This window comes from Lepisosteus oculatus, chromosome 5 (genome assembly GCF_040954835.1).
Source record: "Lepisosteus oculatus isolate fLepOcu1 chromosome 5, fLepOcu1.hap2, whole genome shotgun sequence".
NCBI classification, from domain to species: Eukaryota; Metazoa; Chordata; class Actinopteri; order Semionotiformes; family Lepisosteidae; genus Lepisosteus; species Lepisosteus oculatus.
The window spans coordinates 57,197,726-57,215,309 of NC_090700.1; the positions used below are offsets into that span (position 1 = coordinate 57,197,726).

General features: G+C 42.8%; 1 protein-coding gene across 1 annotated transcript; it reads left to right on the forward strand.

Annotated features, from left to right (window-relative positions):
• Nucleotides 1-1,786: 1,786 nt before the first annotated feature.
• Nucleotides 1,787-14,457, forward strand: tspan3a (tetraspanin 3a). Its single transcript, XM_006628894.3, has 7 exons — nucleotides 1,787-1,996; nucleotides 7,354-7,545; nucleotides 8,431-8,505; nucleotides 9,737-9,838; nucleotides 10,398-10,550; nucleotides 11,183-11,266; nucleotides 13,392-14,457. The coding sequence occupies exons 1-7, from the start codon at nucleotides 1,934-1,936 to the stop codon at nucleotides 13,482-13,484; spliced, it is 762 nt and encodes a 253-aa protein (XP_006628957.1). The 5' UTR covers nucleotides 1,787-1,933; the 3' UTR covers nucleotides 13,485-14,457.
• Nucleotides 14,458-17,584: the final 3,127 nt, after the last annotated feature.

Consider the following 17,584-nt stretch of genomic DNA (forward strand, 5'->3'; position numbering starts at 1 on the left):
CCCTCCATTTTCTATGATGCTGTATGTATTGCTGTATTGCTCGTGTGAGCTATATCGTAAAGACCTGTCTGGATTACAGCACAGTTGATTGGGGGCCTGTCCATTCATCCATATTGCTTACTCCTGGTAAGGGCTGTGTTCAGAGACGCCGTTAACCTTAGCTGCATGTCTTGGGAAGGAGTGAGGAAAATGGAGCACCAGGCAAATACTCACAAGACCATAGAGAGACCACACAGACTCCGCATAGGAGGCACTCTAACCTGGAATCGAACCCAGGACTTAGGGGCTGTAACACCACTGGACCACCAAATAGGGAAGTCAGAGAAATTAAGTTCTGCATTTCATGAGCATGATCTGTAGACTTGCACTCTATTTCCAGGAGGGGCTAGTATGGAATGAATTACTTATACTGGTGATTTTCATACAGGGGTCCTGAGTCAATGGGATTTCCCAGAGTCAGGCTGGGAGGACACCATAACTCTGGGGAAGACTTTTCTCACCCTATCTATTTACATCCAAAGTCGACAAGTGTATCTACTCCTGCCAGAGGTTGAGGTGCATTCTTACGGTTCAGATTGTGTGTGTACAAGAATGAATCGCTTAGGCCAGTGGAATGTGTCAGTCGAAGGCTGTGTGACAGGGACACATACTGAACAGTGCCCACAGCTCTTATAATCCTGGTTTTGTCAACACAGATAACCACGTTCTTTATTATGATCAAGGGATAAACACCGATCACGAACACTACAACACTGTGGTAGACAAACTGTTCATATACGTGTGGGATAATCACATCAAGAAAGTGGTTTGTATTATGGTCAATAATTTAATTGATAGGGGCATTTTTATTGCAATAGACAACATTCACTCCTCTGAGTGGGCCCTATATTTGACCACTAGATGGAGGTGTGGAGCTCTGTTGTGTGTGCTAAGCTGCTCATGCCACTGTGCATTTGGATGCAATGTATAATGGAATTAAATTATTTTAGGATGACCTCAACTCTTTTATCTGTCTTTTGGAAACACTTACCCCTAGAATGTAGGTGTATCACTTACAGGTGGCTGGCATTTAAGGACAGAATTTGCACAACTAACCTGTCCCACAGTAGGCATTGGAGTGAACTATCACAATCAATGGTTGCCTTTCTATGCATCTGTGTAAATAAAACGGATTTGATTCCATCAACACGATGTTGTGAAGTCCTAAATTGACAGCCCAACCTTCCACAATGTAAATTGCATTACAACAACATGGGCATATTTGACAGGACTCGCCAGCTCATTACCGACTCCCGCGATGGGATTTGAGCTCTATTCCAGTGATTCTCCTGCATCCCCAAAACGGAGCAGAAAGCACAATATGCATCCTCTAACTGGTGAGGAGATTCCATGTTAGAAGGCTCTTTAAGCCCAGAAAGGTCAAACTTCGTGAAGCGTTTCAAAACAGAGGCATTCCCGAGTTTACTATTAGATACAGCAAATCGTTCATTAGCAAAGAATGTTCAAAGTTCGGAGTGCGATCCTCCCCCAGCAGAACACGTTAAAACGGACTATAATTTTCCACGTGATTTGCGCTTAAAGTGTGTTTAGGAAAACAATAGAATCCCATCGTGAGATAGTCAAAGCTCATTCTCCCGTCAGTGCGGGAGTTCAGAGGCCAAGAGCGTGAAAGCGGTCGTGGGTTGGGCAGCCTCAGAAGGGCATCAGTTCTGCAGTTCGCCTTACAATCCGGTGGGGGGGGAGGAGGCCGGCGCTGCAGAAAGGATGACCTCATCTCGTCACGTGACGCGAGCCAGCTGGCTGTGGGGTTTTCGCGAGGCGCAGGGAGACAGACCGGGACAGCGGAGCTGAGGCGGCGGACAGCCATTTTAGCGGTTTGCGCGAAGAAATACCGTTTCGAGACCCGAATTCCGACGGAATCGCGTTGGTAGCTATGGGACAGTGCGGCATAACCTCGTCAAAAACGGTCCTGGTCTTCCTCAACCTAATCTTCTGGGTAAGGAGGTGTTTTTTTTTTTTGGAGTGCGTCTGTGTAAGGATTGGTCTGCGCAGCGAATCGAGGTTAACTATGGACAGGCCCGGAGGCACTGGCCGTGATCTAGACGAGCAATGGATGACAAGGTTGTGCGTATTATGTATTTAGATCGCCACTAGAACAAGATTTCGTTTTTTCACCACGTAGACGTCTGATTATACATCTTCCATGCGGCTACGTTCAGGGTATACACACAACATTGAGCGCAAGTGGGACAGGAAGGCGTTTCAGCTGCGGGTGAGATGGGCATTATTTTGATAGCAATGCACTGCGGCAGTAGCTCAATATGAAAATGGAAGCAGGGAGCGAAGTACCTTGTGCAAATGGACAGGTGGGGTGCACCTTGATCATAACATGCAGGCAGGCTGATTTTCAGAACACCAGACAAACGTCCAGAAAGGTAAAACGATGCAATAGAAAATGTTTCTTGTGGGTAAGGGGATTCTCCCCGACACGGTGCACCGGCTTCAGAGTGCCCGGTGTTGGCAGTGCTGTTCATGACCGTTTCGGGGCTGCGCAGAGCCGGGGTGATAGTCCGCTGTAGCTGCGGTATGTGGATCAGAGCGAGTTTCCTGCGGCACCGGATGTGTGCCTTGATCTCTCCGCGATTAGGAACGAAAGGAATGTTAGGAGCTGTCCTGGATTTTCTTATTAAAGCCGTGAATTGCGTTTGGCGGGCTGTGCGATGTGGGGGACTACCTCAAGGAGAAAGTCCTGCGATTCTCTGCGGCCCTCCGTGCTCAGGCTGTTGGAATCCACACAGCATTTGCCTCTGAGCCGCAGTTTAGTAACATTTTGCGATGTGCACGCCACAGTAACGAGAGATAGTCAACCCGTTCATACATCTGACTCGTGAGGCCTGTGTGCAGGTTTGCTAGGACGATGGGTGATGTGTTCCCAGCGCACAGGGGAGTGCAATACCGAGGGCTCAGCGAGACGCTAGTTTCCCAGTGTCCTGTGTCCCGACGTCTGGCATTTGTGAAAGACATGGTGCACAGCTGCTTGAAGCTGTTCAGTGCCATACTGGTGGATAAAGTGGGTCCGCCCCCGTTCCTTGCATTAATACAACAATAATATAAATATCTATTTTATTTAGTTTAGTTTATTAAGAAGAAGAGGTAACAAAATAGGCACAATTAAAGGAGCTAGAAAGCAGAAGAGGAAGGAAGGAGCGGACTGACCCAATGAAGTGAAAGATCCTCTGAGGAAGAAGGTCTTGAGTTGGGATTTGAAAGCGCACAGCGATGGTGGCTCTCTGATATCCTTGGGGATAGAATTCCAGAACTTTGGGGCACAACAGGAGAAGACCCTGTCTCCCATAGATGTGGAGGAGCTTGGGGGCCAGATTGGAGACCAGAGTCAGAGGAATGAAGGCTGCGAGGTGGGGAGTAGGGAGATTATAACTCAGACAGGTATTGAGGTGTTTAAGCCATGCCGGGTCTTATAGGTGAGTAAGGAGGATTTTGAAGTGAACACGGACCTTGATAGGAAGCCAGTGTAAGGACTCCAGGACAGGAGTAATGTGATCCCTTGCACGTATCCTCGTCAGGATTCTGGCTGCCAAATTCTGGACACACTGCAGTTTGTCCAGTGTGGATTTAGATACACAGCCCTGGGATCATTTAGTGTGACAAAGTGGTATGTAATTGGCTGGAATGAATATGAACCTGTTGTCCACAGCTGCATTTCCTGCCACCTCGGAGTGCCCCAAGAGCGCGCGGTTTTCATGAACCCGTTGGAGTGGCTCAGTTACAATAATGCTTTTTCCACACAGGTATCGTCACAAGTTCCAGGACTTGATGAATGAGAAAGGGCAAAGCAAAAAAAAAACAAACTCCTGCTAGAGAAAGTGACAGGACCTGGAATACAGCAGTTATGAGTTCTTAACCTCCTTCAGATTATCGGATTATCCCAATAACGCTTTCTAGAAGGTGTGCAGGTTTGGCTTGTCTCTAGCACTGAAAGACGGTGTCAGGTACTAGGTTCATGGGCAGATTCTGTTTCTGAGTCAGCTTGCAGTTTCTCTAATTAAAAAGGTTCTTATCTGCAGCTTCTTATCACCATCTTGGGTTTGGATCAAATGCTAAGCGCAGACATTTGTGAAAGGCAGGCACCCCTGACAGGCAGTATATCTGACTCCGAGACAGGCTGTCTGTTACAGGGTTTAAGCATGTTTTGTAACAAGCAGGAGCTTTCCTGAAGCATTAGCAGCTAAGCAGATTCCGTGAGGGTGCAGTTTGGGCATGTGTCTAAAAAGCCACGTCCGATCGGTGCCTTTTTCAAAATGGCTTTTTAAAACTTGGAGTTTAGATGTGGAATGATTTCAAAGGTCCAGGGTAATGGGTTTTAGTTTGTGAATGTACAGCTGCCTTATTGTTAGGGGTAACGTGTGTTAGTGCTGATCTCTTTGATTACTTTCTAAATAACCCACAAAGCTGCGCTGCGCTTGAAAGCTGTAATCACGACATCCCAGTGCTAAGCTTTTAAATGATTGCTCAAGTTATGTAACAGTATATTAAGTGATGAACTGTATAAACATTTATACTGATAAAAGAGAGTACATTTTTCATTTCTGAGAACATCTCCCTGGGTCCACGAAGGGGGGTGTATTTAACAGAAAGCTTTACTAACCATTGCATTAAAATTCATGCCCTGGCCTTCAAAACTTAAGGGGCCTTTTTATTGCAAACAACAATTCATCATGACAGCTGAAGTCTGAAACTTTCTCTCGATTGTTCTCAGACCAGAGGAGCTTGAAGGAACAAAAGGCACGTTGATGCTTATTGAATAAAGGTATCTGCTTCTCGAACAAGTAATCTAGACATCAGATGTCTGTGTATTTTGAAATGTGCTCCAGCTGGTCCTGCAGTAGAGGTCACTCAGTGGTAGACTATGGTCCCATTATTTTTTTAAACCAGTACATTGTAGCTGTTCAAGTATTTGCTTCTGTCATATATTAAAGTGGAATGGTGCAGGGAACTAAAGGGTTGCATATCCAGAGGCATTTAAAAAAAATATTTTATGATTTTGTTTTGCTAATATAGTGTGTGCTTTTAATGTCCTTTACCCAAATAACTCAGAAACAGCTGATAAAATCCTTTTTCATTCAAAAGAGGGAATTTGGTAAAAGCCTAATTTATGTTTAGTGTCTGTCCTGGTTCTAAATATACCTCACAAAGGGAAACAGTGAGGTGCTGTGCTTTAGAACCTGCATTGCTACGTTTTTTTTAATGTTTGACTTTTTTCAGTTTTCCATTGACGATAAAAAATAACATTAGGAAATAGATTTGGAACTTTAGCGCTAAAGGGTCAAAACGTCTATGAAATCTGAAGGTGTGCACATGCATGTTCCTTGTCACATCTTTTTGGCGGTGTGGAAAGTTCCTGTGCTCCCACACTCCAAGTCAGAGTGGCGACTGATCCTGCGGTCTTGAGCTGTCTAATCAGAGCGCGTCCTGGGGGCGATGAGAGCCAAAATCTTGCCGTGGCCTGGAGAGGTCGTTTTGGCGCGGTGTTGCCAGTAGCTGAAGGGCCCCGGTCAGCGCTGTGCCAGCAGCAGCACGGCTCTTGTGTCAGAAGTGGCCCCCAGTTTTAGTGGCTCTTCACAGAGCTCGCATGCTGTGTTCTCTTTTACTGCACTTCCAGCTTTCAAAGAGCGCCTTGCATCTTCTAGAAGTATAAGGACTATCCTGCATAGATAATGCTTCGTGATAGTTTCCTTGGCTCTGCAAAAAGTAGACATTATGTGCCCACTGCATTTAATCCCTTTAATACTCTAAGTGCACTTTTTTTAGCAGTGCGAGACATTGCTATTTCTTAACTGTCTGTGGGACAATGCTGTGTTCACCAGGTGGTGGGGATAATGTCGTGGCAGTAGGCACAGGTGCTTTACAGCTTTGTGGTCCAAACTTTGAATTGACCTTGAGCTCCTCTGGTGTGGAGTCTGCATGTTGCCCTTTCATGTTCTCACGGTTTTCTCGGTGTGTTTCACTTTTCTGATTGGCTGTTTTAATTTGAATTTCCATGGCCAGTGATGAAATGGCGCCTCCTACAGGGATGGAGAAATTGTCTGGTCTCAGACCCTCCTTATGTTCTGGATAGAGGGGGCAGTGCTACAGCGTGAGTTTTGTACTGCACTATTGTATGGTTTTTTTAGTTTGCTTCAGAGTAGAGTTTCTGGAAGTCATTGAAGTGGCCCATGGCTTGCTAAGTGGAGCCTAGAGAATTTTTCTTGCTGGGTGCATTTCCATTTTATTCACCAGACCCACCCCCAGGAAGCATTTTCTGATGAAGGGAAAATGTTGGAATCGGGAGGGCTTGTCTGTGTGCGCTCTGACTTGCGATGCTATCTGATATGTAAGCAAGCTTTGCAGGTTTTTGTGGCTGAACAGATGAGCTCTGTTATGATCATGAGGTGCCTGTCTGCATTCAGCAACAGATAATCTTTATTCTAATGGATGTGAACCGGAACAACCCCTGTATTTTGGATGGTGCCAATGTGCTCACTATGGATTCTCTCCCTAAGCTTTGTGTGGGTGCAGTTTAGCACCAACAACCTTTTTTTTTTTGCTCGGAGGAATTCAACTCTTGCCCATTGTTAATTCCTTAAGCTGTGTTTTAATCTTTAATGTTTGTTTTGAATTTGTGGTAAAAATGGTTATATAGTTAATAGCTGGTTTGCTTAAAGCTGGCTGCTTCAGAAGTTGAGCGTGTGCTCAAGGTTTGCTCTACATTTCTTTAGCAGGCAGCCTTGTGTAGGCTGATGAAATACAAGGTTGTAAAAGAACATGTCATTTACTCTGGGAAGTAAACATTGAGCTGCCTTTAGACTTTTAAGTTCATTGGAAGTGTGGGGTGTTGAAAGAGCTTTTTTGGAACTCCTTGGAGTTTCTGTTCTTAAGATTTTATTCGGCATGGTTGGATATATCAGGGATTTTAGAGTCCATACTTTGTGAGGCTAAGATTTATATCCTGATTGTTAGTTATCTGGGGGCAAAAGGCACCCCAAAGAGTTCATCAGTTGGTTTGGTCACGGAGGAAGGGAACTCTGCCTGATGTTTACCATCTGGGTGAAAAGAAGGGGGGAATTGGAAGCTGTTCTTTTAAATTTTGGGGATCCCTGAGCTACGTGGGGGCGATTATCTGCCCTGCTCTGTTCCATGACACCCGAAGAAGGCCCCATGGGCGAAACGTCGTTTCTTTTCTTCTCTTTTCAGCATGGAATAAACCTTTACTTGTTCCTTTCAGCCTGCGGGTGCCGACGCGGCTCCCTACTTGAACATCTGTTCCATCACTGCCCCCTTCTGCTGTTCCTGCAGGCGGCAGCAGGGATTCTGTGCTACGTTGGCGCCTATGTGTTCATCACGTATGACGACTATGACCATTTCTTCGAAGACGTGTACACGCTGATTCCCGCTGTCGTCATCATCGCCGTGGGGACTCTTCTGTTCATCATCGGGCTGGTCGGATGCTGTGCCACAATAAGAGAGAGCCGCTGTGGGCTGGCGACTGTAAGTCCGTTACAGAGTGTTTTTTTCTCATCTATCAGTGGCCAACAGGCTTGAGTTACGAGCTGGGTACAAGGCCTGTGAGCTGTCGCTCAGGCCTGAAACCTGAGAACTGAATTAAAGTCTTTTCAAGCAGGAAGTTCAGTTCACTGGGGCAAGCAAGTAAATACGCTGAATCTAATTGGCATCAAAAACTGTCCGAGTCAGGGTATTTGAACAGATTCCCCCTCAGAATTCACTGGAGTCGCACAGCATGTTTCATCATAAATCCTCTCATTTATCCCATCTTTATTGCTGAGCAGGGGTAGTGTAGCAGGGTTTCTGCTTACTGGTACACAAAACAAACGTAAATGTAAGTATTAATTTCCATGTTCAATGTCCTCTTTGTATCTATCATAACACCGAACATTTTGTGGGGCTGTGGTTTGAATTTAAAGACACGTGACCTTTGAGATGTTTTTTCTTGTGATTTCTGATTCTGTACAATAATGCGATAGTTTGCCTCAATTAGCAGGCAGTTTTGCTGAAGAAGTGAATGCGGAGGAATTATAGACGTGTATTTTGCAAGAAGTTTGAAACTGAAGTTTGTTTGTCCAGTTATGGGCTCAGATGACAGGAGGGATTCTGCTGATGTACCATGGATCATTTACTCCATAGCTAATGTCCTGCTTTATAAATGGGTATGGGTCATTTCAATGAAGCTTTGTTCTTTTGCCAGTCTTGTCTTGCCAGTTAAAATAAGGGAACAAAAAAACTTTTCTAAAAAAAACATTAGCAGTTGACAAATACCATGGATTTCACGTAACACCCATGTCTTCTTTTTCTTGATTCTTAAAGATTCTAAGAATGTTTGTTTAATGTTTTATTCCATTTCTTTTTCTACTGTAGTTTGTGATCATCCTCTTGCTGGTTTTTGTAACTGAAGTAGTCGTGGTGGTTCTTGGATATATTTACCGAGCAAAGGTGAGTACAGTTTCGGTGAGTAAATATTTAGAATGGGCTGGGCTTTTTTTTCATTCTATTGAGCTGCTTGAGAATCAAGTTTTATTCGATCTAGAAACATCTCGTAACAGTACTGTTATCAGTATACAGGCATGGTAAATTTGCTAACCGATACTGCCACTGTAGTCAACAATGTAATGTTTTGCAAAGATTCTTTTAAGTACTTAGGCCAGGAACACGGATCCTTTATCAGTCTATTTTCAGAGTTGTGTTTAGAAAGAAAAACAGCTTCCGTGACCGAGGAGATTACGTGGAGTATTGGAGTTAAAATCTCTAAATTGAAAGGATACACTGTAATGTGCAGGGGTTCACTGTAAAATACTGAAGCCTTAATTGAACAACTGCTTTGAAGCATTTCAGCTTCTGCTGGAATTAGGCTTAACTCCAAACACAGTCTGATGGGTTTTATTGTGAATTCAGTCTCGGGGAGTATTTTGTTTCACAGGGATGCATTAACCCAGTTCAGACGAGACACGGGACGTTAATGTTCTTCCAGTGCTGAAGCGTGAATAAGGACTCTTTCACATGCTGAGCCCACAGATCCTCCAGGGATGTGTGTCTGGTTTATTTCTTTGAGTTTAAGGCCTCTACATGTATACAGCGTAACTATCGAACATCTCGTTACTGATGGAAAAGATTTGCAGTTGCTTTTCAGGCTCTGCCTGATTCACAAAGAGCAAAATGTGCTGACCAAATATTATCCTCTGTCATTTTAAAATCTTGTGTTTTCTTATTATTAAAAACAAAATTTTGTATCTATAAATGCTGCAAATAAGACATGATCTACATACAGGCCCACACACATCTCGTTAATGTTTCTTTCTGAGTTGCAGTGGTCTAACCAGGAATCTTCAGCCCTGATCCTAAAGATCCCCAGTTAGTCAAACAACTATTTGTAATGGATGAGGAAGTATCTGACATGCAAATCAAGGGGTGGGGTAGTTGTAGTAGCTAGATCTCTAATCGCTTCCTTCTCTGGAAGAACAGAGAAGATCGGAACAGCTTTGGTGTTCTGGCATGATACATTATCAAAAGGGAAAATGCATTCTTGTAAACGTCGCAGCATAAATGTGAGAGAAAAACCAAGCCACATAACATTGTGCATTTCCAAAGAAGATTGAAGTAAATTAAAGAGGGGATTGGAATTTGATGCATCTTTCAGATGAATGGTGTTTTTGTTGGCTTTGCACAGGTGGAAGATGAGGTGGACAGCTCCATTCAGAAAGTGTACAATGAATACAATGGCACAAACACAGATGCTGCGAGCCGTGCTATTGACTATGTACAGAGACAGGTGAGTTTGCTCAGTCATACATCACCGAATGCGTCCCCATTTAAAAATTATAATTCATGGCAATGGTACTTTTGTACACAATGTTCTGACAGTACAGTGATTTTTGGAGGATCGTAAGAAAAAAGACTTATAACGTTTTACAAGTAAGCAAGGGCCAGTTTGGTGTTCAGTAGCTTCTTGAATCCTGGATTGCATCTAGCTATTTCTTGGCTTAAAGGAAGCCAAGGTATCACCTTCAGCCTAACAATGCTGGGTAGCGTTTGGATACTCCCACAATTCTTTGAGTAAAGAAATCCTTACTGTTCTCTTTTTTTAAACACTTTTCCATGTATTTTCTGCTTGTTGACCATGTCAGTGTCCTTGAGGATTTTGAATACTTTTATTGGGGCCCCCTTGTAATCTTCTCTGTTCAAGAATGAAAAGGTTCAGTTCTGTGTAGGACATTTTCTTAAACCTGAAAGGAGGAAAATACAGAAAATGCCTTTGACATAGGAGATACAATCAAACATGTTAAACTGGGTTGTAGGATGACTCTCAGATCTGAATTTGTGTCTTCTAGCTTCACTGCTGTGGAATCCACAACTACTCTGACTGGAAGAACACACGGTGGTTTAAAGAAGCCAGGAACAACAGTGTACCGTTGAGCTGCTGCAAATCCACCATTAGCAATTGCACAGGCACTCTGGCTCGTCCCGGAGACCTGTACCCAGAGGTGAGTGAGTGGCAGGCTTTGCTCGGGTCTTTTCTGATTCAGCGAGGTCCAGCTGGTCTGCATTTCTGCGATACTCATTAAGGACTCATGTTGGGTCCATGCATGTTTTCTCTGTTTCTGTGGGGTGCGCAGGTTTTCATTTTGCACACACCTTCCTGTGTGGCATGATGGTGTGGGGAGAGGAGTCAGTTATGTTGGCTATAGACTCTAGTCTCCCAGAATGTCTTAGTTGTCATAGATGAATGCTACCCGTCTTGTAATACAGAAAACCAGAGATAACCGCGTGTAGGGTTAAATTCACAATAGTCTTTCACTGGTGTGGCACAAACAGAAACTGAGCACAATACCAGACACCCATATCGTTATTTGTAATTACTAAGAAGGCAGCGTAATTATCAGATCCCAGCTCAGCACCTGCTTCGCATGACCTCATCAGGCAACTTCAAAGGTGCACAGCATTCTCTGGATATTGCTCATCACGCAAGGGTGGGGTGTGCTGCATTAATGCTTGGGGCATAGCTACTGTGTGGCTTTGCGGATTGTGAATTAACTTTGCAAACACTAGTGATGCTTTCGTTTTAAACTGCAGTGATAAAGCCCAGGAATGTCACCTTCATGATGTTTCTTTCCAGGGATGTGAAGCCCTTGTTGTGAAGAAGCTGAAGGAGATTATGATGTATGTCATTTGGGCAGCACTGGCATTTGCAGCAATCCAGGTGAGGTTATGAGAAAAAAATAAAGGACAAAGCTATCCCTTCTGTTAAACATGGAAACACCTGTCATTAGCTGAATAAAAACAAATGGTAAACTGCTGAGTTATACATATTAAACTTAAAATGCAAGCCACATTATTTTGGAAAAAACAGCCATGCTTCACTTAGTTTCAGTCACCACAATCTAAAAATAAGCTGTTAATCCGTTTTGCACATTTTTCTGCATTATATGTTTTTGTTTGGGTTTTTTTTTTAATCCTCCAACAGCTTTTGGAGGCTGTGCCAAATTTAGGTGGAAAATTGCTCGTTGATACAAACAATTCCAGTCTAATTATCATAAGGAAAGAACATGTTGGGGAAAGAAATGAAGATTTTACTTCAGCTCCTTTCACCATGGAAAGTCCTCTGACCTTGTGAGTGGGAAGTCGAGCTGCACTAATTCCAGCCAGCAGGACGGTTTGTGAGCAGGCCTTGAGCCTGTACACTGACCCAATTGTGTCGAGTCTGCACATGACCGCATCTCGGCTCTTGGGCAATTCAGCTGGGGCTCCTCGAGAATAGGTACTTTTCACTTCGAGAGTTTCAGATCTGATGAATTAGAAGTCTTGCAGGCATCATTGGCTTAAAAAGATGTCTGGATATCTTAGAGTATCTGAAATAAGAAATTAAACTTTCAGGCAAATTAAATGGAACCCAAAGTACAGGGCCAGCATATGGTACAGTAAATTTCCACCCTCTTTAAAAAAAGATGCTGAATTATTTATACAGCAGCACTATGGCACATCTGCACTCAGTTTTTTTTGCATTGTGCATTTTTTATCAGATGGTACTTAGATGTAACTATTTTTCTATAATCTCTACGTTGTTCCATTACTTAATACCGTGTGTATTTTAATTGCTTTCAATGAGTAAACAACACAGTAAATTAAACCATGTTTATCGTGTATTGTATACTCAATGTTTTCTGTGAGGTGCACTAAAGGTAGGTGTTAGTTTTAGGTTTTATGTTGTGAAGCTAAAGAAAAACTTCTGAATATCTATTTAACGCACTGGTAAACAAAAAAAGGGTACTTTAATAACCCTTTAGATAAACATCAACTTGATTTTTATAGTAACTAGAAAAGAGTAATTGTTTTATTGAGACCAATATTTTCTTTGTTTCTCTCCTGATAAAAGTGCAGACTGCTGTTGAGTTCTGGGAGAGCGTAGGACATTTAAACCCTGCTTTTTTGAGGGACTGAGCTGTGGGATAGAGTATCAGTAAATAACAAAAGGTGTCCTGTTTCACATTGTAACATGATCTGCATTGTTTCCTGTATTTCACCTCCTTCGTGCCTGTGAAAACGGGTGGGCAATAGCACAGCATGAGTGGATCACTGATCACAGCTGGATATCCAGTGGTGATGAATTCTTCCAAAAAGGCACATTTGTTTTACTTTTTAAATGCAGACTTGCACTGTCAGATTAAATAACCACTGCAGTTCTACAGTATCCCCCCATAGTATATCATGGATTCTTAATAGACAACAAAATCTTTCAGTTTTATTATGAACACGTGTTTGATCATTGGATGGCACAAAAATGGATTGTGTAAGTTCTTGTAAATGCTGTGTTGTGGGGGAATGGTTTTGCGATGTTTGGTGTTTGCTGATGGCGGGTCAGTCGTCTGTAATTTGATTTCTCGATTTCTCGGGGGGCTGTGGATAAGCTCTCCTGTGGCCCAATGATGGCTGTTCAAGTACAGCCTGCTTTAATTCCAGAGGCCTCTTTGGGGGGGCTCTTTTACTTCTGGAAAGCCGCAGTCGATTTGGTTGCGCCGTCTGCCCTGGGCGGTAGGTTTTAGAATGCTTTCCTCGTTCCCCCGTTCGTAACCCTCTGTCCTGGAGGCTTTCTAAAGAAGAGCTGCTCCACGGCCAAATCGGCGCTGGTTCGCTATTCAAAATCAAAAGGATTCCCCCCCCCCTCGCCTCCGCGTTCCCTGCCAGCGGGCCCTTCGTGGGCCGCCTGTGTGCGGGACGCTGGGAGGCCGGCTGGCGGGACCGAGCTGCGTGGTACCGTGTGGAATTCCACGAGCGAACCGTCCTTTCCTGACCTTTTTTTTGTTGTTGTTGTTGTTCCCTCACCCCAGATGCTGGGCATGTTGTGTGCCTGCGTCGTGCTGTGCCGGAGGAGTCGGGACCCCGCCTACGAGCTGCTCATCACCGGAGGCACCTATGCGTGAGGAGGAGGGCTGACACGGGCTTGCCGTCCTGTCTGTGTGGGAAGGCTCGAGAGGGCAGGCGCTTGCTAGCTTTCTTCTCTTCTAGTGAGCTAAAGCACACCTTGCACAATTCAGGATTGCCTACGGTGTACACTGGTGATGGGTACAGCTGCAAATTATTTATTTCTGTGCTTGGAAGTTGGTACAGTATTTTAATTTAAACATTTCTTTTAACATGGTCTGAAACGCTATTAGCCAAAATACCAAACAACAAACACTAAAAAAATGTCGGCTCTTTTGTCTGCCAGGTAAGAAATTTGCTGCACAGTCCCTCCTTAGTGAACCTGCAGGGCAGTGGAAATAACAAGACGTCTGCTAATCAAGCTAAAAAAATACTCTGAATTTTATTTTTTGCTTGTGTGGCAGTTTGCACTATATGTAGGACTTTGCAAATATTTTATAAATATTTAATACTACATGTAAATACAAAAGATGGGGAGCTCCCATTTGTTTGTAGGGTGCCTGGTGTTACTGCAGTGTACAATTCCTAACAGTCCCTGCCCATCACCAGTCTGCATTTCTTGAGTATGCCTAATTTCAGTGTATCGTAAGGTCTGTATGTAGATAAAGGATTGTATAGATTTGTTTCCAATCTAGGAAATCAAACTTTAAATTGATCAGTGATTCAAGCTCTTGAAGTAATCCTTCACCTAACAGTTTGAGATGTCTCTAAAAATTGGCTGTTTGGGATTAATCTATAAAAACTACATGTTCTGTACTAAAAATGTTTAGTTTTGATAGTCCAATTTTTCTTTTGAAGTTGTGTGTGTGTGTGTGGGGTGTACTGTTAAGAAGTAGATTTTAAAATTGATTTGAGACAAAAGTAGCTGTGTAGAATAACACTATCATGTAAAACAGGAAATAAATGTAAATAGGTTTCAATGAAATAAATCTCTGTAAATGAAATACAAAATAAGAACAAATTTACAAGTCATGTTGCTTGCTTTGTGTGGTGTGATTTGTTCTTGATGTTCTGTGCTGGAGGGTTTTACTTGGTGTCTGTCTGACAGCAAGTCTTTTTGTTTGAAATGCAGGAAGGTCAGGATTTAAAATTGAAATTCTGTCTGCCTTTGTAGTTCGTTTCGCATATTTGAGATGCTTCTCAGGCATGAGAAACTGGAAGTGTGTGCCTCCCCCCGGCAGCAGCGATTTCAGTGACCGATTGGAGTTGAATTCATCAGTGGAGACTTTCTCATATTGCTTGGGTACAAAAGAGCTGGAAATAGTCCTGTTATTTTAGTCCTGCGTGATTTACATTTTAACATAAATTCAGTCAGAAGGCGTAGTTTGCGTCAAGGTAGGTCTTGGAGAGGATGAAAATACAAAACGTGACCACAAAGCATTCAATTTATCCAATATGTATACAGATTTTACTTGCAAGTGTTGGTACATTTTACCTAGAAGCACTGTGTATTTCCTCCAGGAGTATTTTATTATAAATAGATTTATAATACTTAGGGTTTTTTTTTCACAAAACAGTTGCACAGCCATAGGGCAAACTCTAGGAATGCCTTTATAGTTCCATGGCTTCTCTGCAGACAAAGCAAGCTAATTCACAATGGTGTATTGTCTCAATGCTTTCTTATTGTAGGAGTCGGGGACTGAATACCCTTGTCCTGAAAGGGGTTAAAGTTCACGTTTTTCCCAGGGATAGTATGTAGTTTTTTTCAAATCGTGCCATTTGTTCCTATAAAATACCAGCTTTTTATTCTGGAAGTGTCTTAACATTTAACCTTTAACCTAACAGTCCTGCCTTTTAAACAGAAGAAAATAATGCTTGATTCAGTAATAATTCCTGAAAACTACAGCTGGGACGTAAGTTTGTAGTTCATAATTAGATAATGCTGAAGTATCATGAATCAAAAATAGTAAGACTGAATGAGCTATCAGTATATAATGTGGGTAACTTGGTGTTGGAGAAAAATATTTCTTCATAATACTTTGTATACATTTTTCAGAACGGTTGATTTAACTTTTCTACTTTCCGACCTTGGTCGGCGCTGAATTATACAAATGGAGAAAATGTTGTTAATCTTTAAATTCACTCCAGCAAAAGCTCTAGCTCTTAGAGTGCAACAGACCTGAAACAGAGCAGTTGAGCAGACCCGAGCTTTCCAGGCAGGGTGAGTGGGTAGTCCTGACTCATTTTCCAGAGAGCTTTCTTATCTTTCTGATCTGCTAAGGTAACTGGACACCAAGGATCCAGACAGATCAAAATACATTTTCACCTGTTTGTGAGCATAAAGGCTCTGGACTTGTTGAGGTAGGTGCATGCCAGACTGCACCCTGGGTGGAAATGTAATCCCTCTGCTTGCAATTATACCTCTAGGAAAGGAACAATGCGTCATGATTAGGGCATTGAAAACCACTAGAACCTGTGTAGAAGTGAGGCCTATTCTATAAGCTTGTAGTCATTAGACAGTGATTGCAAGACTCTTCCTATTAGTAACCTAAAGAACGGGAGAAATAAGCTCCTGGTTCGCAACAGGCAATTTATCTCATCTAGCTTGTTTGATTGCTAGAAGCTAATTTATCCGAGCACCTCATCCAGCTTTTCCTTGAAAGGGTCTCTCCTTTGACATGGCAGGGTAGCTTGTTCTAGACACCAACAATCCTTTGTGTAAAGCCAAGTCTCCTATTTGCAGTTTTAGAGGTACTGAACGTTCATTTTCCATTTGTGCACTGTGGCTTGTGTTTCACTGTTGATACTGAAGAAGTCCATTAGGGTGGCTTACCAATTTTGTTCAGACTATAAAGATTCATTACTTTTAGTGTCTCAGCATGGGGCATTCCATTATTAAGTGATGCAATACTGTATATAATCTCCAGATTCCACAGACGTTTTATAACATGGATATCAGAATAGTACACATAATTCTAAATAAGGGATTATTAGTGCATTTTATGATTTTAACAAAACACCTCTTGGTTTAAATTCTGCACAAATTGAATGGTCTATTTGGAATTTGGAATGGCCAACTATATGTTTTGTCAGGTGTTGGATTCAGCTATGAATCCTGAAACCACGTCCCTTCAGAGAACTCGACGAATGCTCTAAACCCTGGTGACTGCTGGAGAGCTTCAGAAGAGTATTATTAGACTTACAGGAATATCTTGAGATGTTACCCACAGTCTGTTTGACTCATCGGAAATCACCCTGCAGAGGTGGCTGTGTTATACGTCTGTTTAATGCTCTCTCAATTCCTGTAATGATGGCACTGTCTTTGTTTAACAAGGTGAGAATTAACATCGGGTGAGTACATGGAAACAAAGTGCCTACTGTAGATCGTTCTTTTCCAAATGGAAACATTTACCAAACAGGTGAACTGTTGCCCCCTAACACAAGCAGAGCTTTGAGAATTTAGAGTTGAGAACAGAAGCCTTTATTTTGATATACCCACCGAATTTTGAATCCTTACATCTCAGCTCATAGCGTATGGGGAATGAAGAATGATCTCCTCTGATCTGCCCAGCCACGGAGCCATTTACTTTTGACACACTACAAGCCCCGCAGTGAGCTGCAACGCAGGGAACACGATGGGAGAGGCACTCCTTCATCCGAGGTCATTACGAGCCACTGTTGGCTTCTGGTCAGCTATTCCTAACCAGCGCCCTGGTGCCACTGAGCCAGCTGTACGTCACTGCTGATGACATGACCCAGGCTTGAACTCGTAACATCTGGACAGCAGAGCTCAACCTGCACTCCAGGCAAGAGCTCTTGTCAGATCAGTCTCCCAGCTCCTGATTTTAGTTTCCTGATACTAATCAGTTATTACAAGCAAGAGCAAAAATGATCTCTGACTTGACCTATGGTCCCAAACCTTTATTCTGAAGATAAGGTTTCTTTGCAGTTGTTCCATAAAAGCTATAAACAGTTTTAATAAAGGCAGGAGTTCAGGACTTTCCTTACTCTTTGCTCCTCCCTTTGTGGCATGAAGCTAATCAGTGGTATTATGTCAAAATATCTGGAATGTGGACTGGGAGGTGTTTATGATGTCTTTTAAATCCAAAAATGGAACTAGTTTTACTTTTGTCTCTGTCCACAGGGGAGTTTGCCATTT

Excerpts from the sequence above, each read along its gene's own strand:
- tspan3a (XM_006628894.3), top strand. The coding sequence starts at position 1,934 with ATGGGACAGTGCGGCATAACCTCGTCAAAAACGGTCCTGGTCTTCCTC. Across the intron at positions 1,997-7,353 it reads TCCTCAACCTAATCTTCTGG|GCGGCAGCAGGGATTCTGTG; the intron begins GTAAGGAGGTGT and ends CTGTTCCTGCAG. Across the intron at positions 11,267-13,391 it reads TGGCATTTGCAGCAATCCAG|ATGCTGGGCATGTTGTGTGC; the intron begins GTGAGGTTATGA and ends CCCTCACCCCAG.